General features: G+C 54.1%; 1 protein-coding gene across 1 annotated transcript; it reads right to left on the bottom strand.

Moving 5' to 3' along the window:
- Positions 1-1,163: 1,163 nt before the first annotated feature.
- Positions 1,164-5,730, bottom strand: PIM1 (Pim-1 proto-oncogene, serine/threonine kinase). Its single transcript, XM_077161650.1, has 6 exons — positions 5,477-5,730; positions 5,277-5,383; positions 5,125-5,175; positions 4,659-5,025; positions 2,900-3,076; positions 1,164-2,143 (listed from the first exon to the last, which is right to left on the bottom strand). Exons 1-6 carry the CDS (start codon positions 5,556-5,558, stop codon positions 1,986-1,988), a joined length of 942 nt encoding a protein of 313 aa, XP_077017765.1. The 5' UTR covers positions 5,559-5,730; the 3' UTR covers positions 1,164-1,985.
- Between the last annotated feature and the right edge of the window lie 1,092 nt (positions 5,731-6,822).

The raw sequence follows: 6,822 nt of genomic DNA, 5'->3' as shown, positions 1-6,822 counted from the left end.
GGGTCTCCAGCATGGCAGGTGAGAACTGTGCCTGCTGAGCCACCATGGCCCACCCGGCCCTGACTTTTAAATGAAAACACATTTCCATCCCTCTACTATTACAAATGACAAAATGAAGATAACTTGAATCAGGAGCTGATGAAAATAATACAGGTAAGTTTTTCAGCAAGTTTTTCAATCGAGGGTACATTTTACTAGTGAGAATTTTTAAAAACTTGGTTAGTAAGAGTATGTTTGATATCTGAAGGGAAGTACTGCCCAATAGAACTTTCTGCAATGATGGAAATGTTCTATCTGTACTGTTGGATGAGGTACTAGCCACAAGAGGTTATTGAACACTTGAAATGTAGCTAGTACAACTAAGAAACTAAATAACCCTATGTTAAAACAGCAAAGCTCTAGAATTTGGTCAGGAATAGAAGTGGAGATTTCATTGGGCCTCTCACGAAAAATCTCATCCACACTATATTGGCCGAACCCCCCATACCCTCGTTTTGGAAAGGTAACCTCCCAGGGTCCCTGTTGAAGGAAATCAGATTTGAGCAGAATATTCCCTTTCTCCTCCAAACACAGGGGTTTGGGCATTTACCAGAAGTTCAAAAGATGCATGCTAGCACAACTCTGCATGGACAACACTTAAAAGCCACAATTTTAAGACAAAAGGTTTTTATTCAAAAAATGCCAAGTATAAAAAAAAAAATAAGATCTCTTTTATTCCCCTGTACAGTATTTCACTCATAAAACCAGCAGGCTACATGCTGCTCAAAACAGCCCCAGAGAGGATCTGGAAGGCACACCACCCAGAACTGCTTTTCATCTCTACTCTCTATACACAAGTCAGCAACGCCCTTCCCCCATCACCCACAGAACCCAGACCCACTTGGGTAAGTGGGCGAGGGGGCCCACAGCAGTCAGGCAGCTGCAGCTGCTGTCCTGCCTGAGTCCCGTCACCCCATGAACAGAGCAAGCGCCGCAGCCCTCCCCAAAAGGTCCCCAAATCAGAGGAGGAAAGGAGGAAAGAAAACTAGGGCAGCAGCCGTGGAAGCTTGGAGCAGGAAGGGTACCAAATAAATAAATAAATAAATACATAACATTGACCTCCAGGTTAGAATGCGCATCTTTCAACAACAACAACAAAAAGTTAAAATAATTTAAAGGCAAAATGAAGAAAAATCAGATCAACTACAATTCTTTGTACACTACCATGCCAACTGTACACACATTTACAGTTTTTCTGTTGATTTGCATTGTTTGTGCATTTGTGTGTGAGGTCTTGGCTTTGAAACAGTTAAGTAAAAACCAAAAAGGAAGACCAGTTCACTTGGAGTTTTACTAAAGGAGGCAGAAAAAGGGCAGGTGGCTCAGCATTTGGCCCTGTAGCCTCTTCCATGGCACCTTTCATATAAGGAATGGGGAAGGGAGTGAGGGCGGGGGAGAGAAAGAGGGAACCAAACCCAGGCAGATTTTTGGAGAAGCAGCAGGTAAAAGAGGCAAGTTCAAGTATTTCTCCCAGCACAGCCGGAGTCCCCACAGAAGGCACTCAGAAGAGTCGGAAGAGGTGACAGGGACTTAATGGTGCGTAGTCCTATCCCATCCCAACCTGTTTACCCCCTACCCGACACATCACGGCATTCAGCAGAACTCATGATAAAGGGAACAGTTCCATGACAGGGCTCTGACCCCCCCCCACCCCCCACCCCCGGGATTTTGTAGAAACCCAGCAAGGCTGGACACCTATGAGAAGGAGAGGGCATCTATGGGAGTTGAGGCCTAGGACGCCTGGAGTGGAGCCCCTTCCCCCCACCCCCGTGTCAGGAGGTAGCCTCCAGGGGCCTGGGGTCTGGAATGAGTTGTAAATGTTGTTCCTGTATCAAGCACTGTCCTGCATGGTGAGAAGTATCACTGGTACTTAGGAAGCTGGAGACAGAAGCCTCCTCTCCTTCAAGCAACTGACAGGGAGAGGAGAACCTGCCAGAAAAAAGCTGCTATTTGCTGGGCTCTGGTGACAGGCTGTGGAGATGGATCTCAGCAGTTTCTTGGGGCAGAAGGACATCTTGCATCCATGGGTGGTTCTGGATTTCTTCGAAGGATGGCCGATCTGATGGTCTCAGGGCCAAACACCATCTAATGAGATGCTGACACTCTGCAGAAAGCAGGACAGGCAGAGGTTATGAATGACTCAACTATGTCTTGAAGTGAAGAGGCATTCCCAATTTGCTTCCTGGGGCCCACCAGTCTGGGGCCCCAAGAAAGTCACACACTTTCCAGGACATCAGCCATGTGCTGGGTGCTCTCCAATGGGAATGTATTAAACTAACATTTGGATCTTCTAGTCTGCTCTCAGCTAAACCATGGCTCCCCTCTTAAACCTGTGGTTTTCAAACTTCAATAGCTGGGGCCTTTCCCACAACACCCACTCATCAGAAATAGGAAGGATGATGACAAGGATTTTGATGAGACACCACTAAGCATGAAGAGGTGATTCAACTCACCTACTAACTTGCAAACATAAACACCACCCACAATGAGGTCACTGGACTCACAATATTTAGAGAGGTACTGCCTTAAGGGAGAAAACTGAAAAGCACCCTCAACTTTTAGCTTTCTGGCCAAAACAGGGAATTAAGGAATTAGGTTGCTGCTGGAACCTTAAAAAGACGATAAACTCAGAGAAAGCATTTGCACACATGCTCTTCCTCTGGTCTCCCGAGGAAAGCTTGGAAGCAAGCCAAATGATTTCTGGGGCCAGCTCAAGTATAAATCACTGGCCTAGGATTCTGCTAACCCAAAGGTCACAGTGTACCCAGTGAAGCGCTCCGAAACTGAAGGACTGTACCCAGGGAGTACACAAGTTTGTGATTCTCTGGGCTTCTCAACAAGGGGGACTCCTGGAAGTTACCTGAAGAGACCCTCTGCCTGAAGAATACTTGTCCCCTGATGATCTCCTCATCATGCTCAAAAGGAATATCTCCACAGACCATATCGTACAGCAGGATCCCCAGGGACCAGACGGCTGCCGATCTGCCATGGTAGCGGTGATAGCGGATCCACTCTGGAGGACTATACACTCGGGTCCCTGCAAGCCAGGGGAATAAGGAGGGAAAATATGCTTTTAGCAAAAATAAACACAAAGCAACTGCATGGTATGCTGAACCACTCTTTAACAAAAAAGCACTGGCCCCTTTTTTGTAGACCAACCATTTGCCCATGAAAAAAAAAGCCTTTCCTCAGGAATTGGGTAAGCTCCATTTTATCTTTCCTTGGCTAAATGGAGAGTGGATGACTGGCTTATGGCACCTCTCCAACCCAAAGCATTACCCATCTTTCTCCCAGCCCCAAACATAAACTGAAACTCTTTATAAGCTGCTCCAAGAAACATAGAGGGCTTGCTGCAGACCCAAATCCTGAAGGCTGTATGTGATCGGACCACCCACAAAGGGGTGAGTGAATGAATGTCTGCATAATCAAGGTAAGCATGCCACAGATTATCCTCAAACTATATTAAATGTTGCCCAGGAGCCTGGGAGAGGTTCTCCTATCAGATGTGACCCAGGCGAGGACACTTGCACAACACAGGGTGTCCTCTGGGAGGCCTTCTTCCCCACCCTCTGAGTAGGCAGAGGCAGACACCCACACCCTTTCTTCCCCAAACTGGAAAGGTAGGCCGAGCTGCAAGGCTGGTTTCAGACCACGTGATTCCTGTTTACAAACTTTGGGTTGTAAAAAAAAAAAAAAAAGGTCCATCCCGCTGGTGCCCACCAGGGGGCAGCGAAGACTCCAAGAAAAAACATGGGAGGACCCAGCCAGCCATAACTGTTAAATACAAAAAATGCAGCCCAACCCAGCGTCCTCCAAGGGCAAATAAACACAAGCCACAAGCCCGAGTCTCAAGTTTTGAAAGGCCGTCGTTTGTTAGGTTAAGCTGCTCAGAGGATGACCCAACCTCCTTTGCTTTGATCTCAAAGCTCTTCATTCCTTCTTTTCTTAAAGAACCCGCTCTAAGCCCCTCCCTAGGGTAGGTTTTCATTCTCTGCGGAGACACCCAACTAATTTTCAAACCAGCAACAGATCTTATTTCACAACATTCATTACCGACTCCCTAATACCACAACCACCCCATCCTTCGGAAAAAAAATTCGACAAAATTAATTATTTAGTGGAACTACTGTTTGTATTCCTTATCCCAGCCTGGATGAAAGGGGGAGGGAGGGGGAAGTGCAGCTCTAAAAACTACCATACAGAAAACTTACTTCCTTTTAAAACAAAACAAAACAAAAACCGGCATCGATTTTCCTCTCTCCGGCTCTCCCCTCCCTCTCCCCTCCCATCCTTTTACTGGCGGGGAAACTAGGTCATACTTCAAAAATCTGGGCTACAGCCGGTTGCCCGTAACCTCGTATTCATTGGGAAAGCTGGGAAGCCAGTGAACTCCACTTAAAAAAAAAATAAAATCATGCCAGAAATATTACAGGTTCACTTGGCTTGAAATCCCGGCCTTACTACGCTGGGAAGCTCTCCTCCGCCCCACCCCTGCTAGCATCAAGCCAGACTGCCCAATGACCTTTACAAAGAGCCCAAGCGGGAGGGGGGGAGGCTGGCGGAGGCCCCTAGGCTCGGCCGAGTCACCTGGGCCACTCCCTCCCGGGGGCCCAGCTCACCATCAAAGTCCGTGTAGACCGTGTCCTTGAGCAGCGCCCCCGACCCGAAGTCGATGAGCTTGAGCTCGCCGCGATTGAGGTCGATGAGGATGTTCTCGTCCTTGATGTCGCGGTGGAGCACCCCACAGTTGTGGCAGTGCCGCACGGCCTCGAGCACCTGCCAGAAGAAGCTGCGGGCCAGCTCCTCCTGCAGAGCCCCCCTTTCCGTGATAAAGTCGAAGAGGTCTTGCACCGGCTCGGGCCTCTCCAGGACCAGGACGAAACTGTCAGGCCTCTCGAACCAGTCCAGAAGCCTAATGACGCCGGGGAAGCCTGAGCTCACCTTCTTCAGCAGGACCACTTCCATGGGCACTCGGGTGCCATTGGGCTGCAGGGGAGATGGGGGTCCGTTAGGGGCGGATGAGTGGGGGCCGTCCCCCCATCCCACCCCTCCCCTCCCGGGGGTCGCACCATCCTGGACACTTACCAGTTCTCCCCAGTCGGAAATTCGGTCCTTCTCCACGTGCTTGATGGCTACCTGGAAGCCCCCAAGAAAAGTCCCGATTAGGTCTTCTCGCCAGGGAGAAAGCCGGTGCGCCTCCCGCACGCCCCACCCCCCACGGCGGGGCGCCCCCTCACCGGCAAGTTGTCCGCGACACGAATGCCGGAGTAGACAGAGCCGAAGCCGCCGCTGCCCAGTAGCGGGCCCACCTGGTATTGCGACTCCAGGGGTTCCTTCTCCTTGCCTACGAGAGGAAAGCACAGGGGACTCAGTGTCGGCCCGCGCGCCTCAGACCCCCACCCTACCATCCCCGGGTCCGGGACGGGGGGGCACTCACCGGGCGCCAGCTTGGTGGCGTGCAGGTCGTTGCAGGGCGCGGCGCGCAGGTGGGCAAGCGAGTTAATTTTGGACAAGAGCATCCCAACCTTCAGGGCTTCCGCGTAGGGACCGTGCCTGGAGGCGCAGCAGGAGGAGCTGGGGCTGGGGTTGTACCGGTAGTTGTGCCTACTGCTGGGGATGGGGCTGCGGCTGCGGCTGTCGTTGCGGCTGCGGCTGGCGCGGAAGGCCGAGGGCGAGTCGGAGGACGACTGGGGGCGCTGCCGGGGCTGGCGGCAGGCGGGCGCGTCGGCGGGGTCAGGCTTCGCGGAGGGCGGCTCCGGAGGCTCGGGGGGCAGCGCTCTCTGCGCCGCGGGGCAGGGGTCTCGTTGCTGCTGCTGCTGCTGCTGCTGCTGCCGGTCCCGCCGCCACCACCGCCGCTGCCGCCGAGTCCTCTTGGGCCTCCTCAGCCACCGCGGCCGCTGCAGCAGACGCCCGGCTCGCCCCGCCGCCAGGAGTAAAGGGGCGGAGCGCGCCGGCGGGGGGGCGCGCGGGCGGGCGGGGATGGGGCGGGGCCTCTCCGGGAGGCCGAGACAGGGAGCAGGGCTGCCCGGCCGGCGGAGGGAGGAGAGGGGGTGGGGAAGTGGCGGGACCCGGTAACGCCCCTCGGCCCCAGCCCCGCGCGCTCCGTCGCCGCGCCCCGGCCCCGCCCCTGCCGGCGCATCTCCAGCCAACCAGAGGCCAGCTGATCTGCATAACACGACGCGCCCCGCCCCCGCCCCGCCCCACTCGCACGGTCAGAATGGTCTCTACGCCGCCACGACGTGGCGGGAAGGAAAAGGCGCCAAAATGGAGGGGGAGGGGCGCGAGGCGTGAGGGGAGGCGGGAGCTGGGTGCCGGGCCGCGGGGGAGGAAGGATGGGGAGGGGCGTATCGATTCAAACCCAAACAATAACAAAGCCATCAAAGGCCGCCCGAGGCCGGCTCTGCCGCTCTGCGATTCTCGGAGGTTTTTGGGTCAAGGGCTCTAGCTGGAGCATAACAAGTTGCGCGGAGATGAAGGGCGTTGGTGTGTCAAGCGGGGAGGCCGGGCAGCCGGCACGCCAGGCGGCGAGGGACTGTGTGGGGATGCCGACGAGGGTGGTCTTTCTGTGTGACTCAGACCCGAGACCTCCAACTCCTGTCGGGCGGGATGACAATGCTGTGGCTCGGGTTGGGGCTCCTCGGGGGGGTTGGGTGTGTTGGGGGGCGCGGAGGGGGCGAAGATTTGCAAGATGTGAGTCACGGCGGTTTCTCGGAGTGGAGGTGTCTCGGGCCTGGAACTAAACTGGGGGAGAAGGCTGCTAATTCCGGCGGGGTTTACAGATCT

Source organism: Tamandua tetradactyla, chromosome 5 (genome assembly GCF_023851605.1).
Source record: "Tamandua tetradactyla isolate mTamTet1 chromosome 5, mTamTet1.pri, whole genome shotgun sequence".
Taxonomy (NCBI): Eukaryota; Metazoa; Chordata; class Mammalia; order Pilosa; family Myrmecophagidae; genus Tamandua; species Tamandua tetradactyla.
The sequence above is the reverse complement of the archived record's forward strand: the minus strand, read 5'-3'. Positions and strand labels throughout refer to the sequence as shown.

Bases quoted from the DNA above. Each gene is read 5' to 3' on its own strand.
- PIM1 (XM_077161650.1), bottom strand. From the start codon at position 5,558: ATGCTCTTGTCCAAAATTAACTCGCTTGCCCACCTGCGCGCCGCGCCC. The intron at 5,384-5,476 runs GTGAGTGCCCCC...TTCCTCTCGTAG, and splicing joins CGCCACCAAGCTGGCGCCCG to GCAAGGAGAAGGAACCCCTG. The intron at 3,077-4,658 runs GTGAGCTGGGCC...CCTGGCTTGCAG, and splicing joins GGTCTACACGGACTTTGATG to GGACCCGAGTGTATAGTCCT.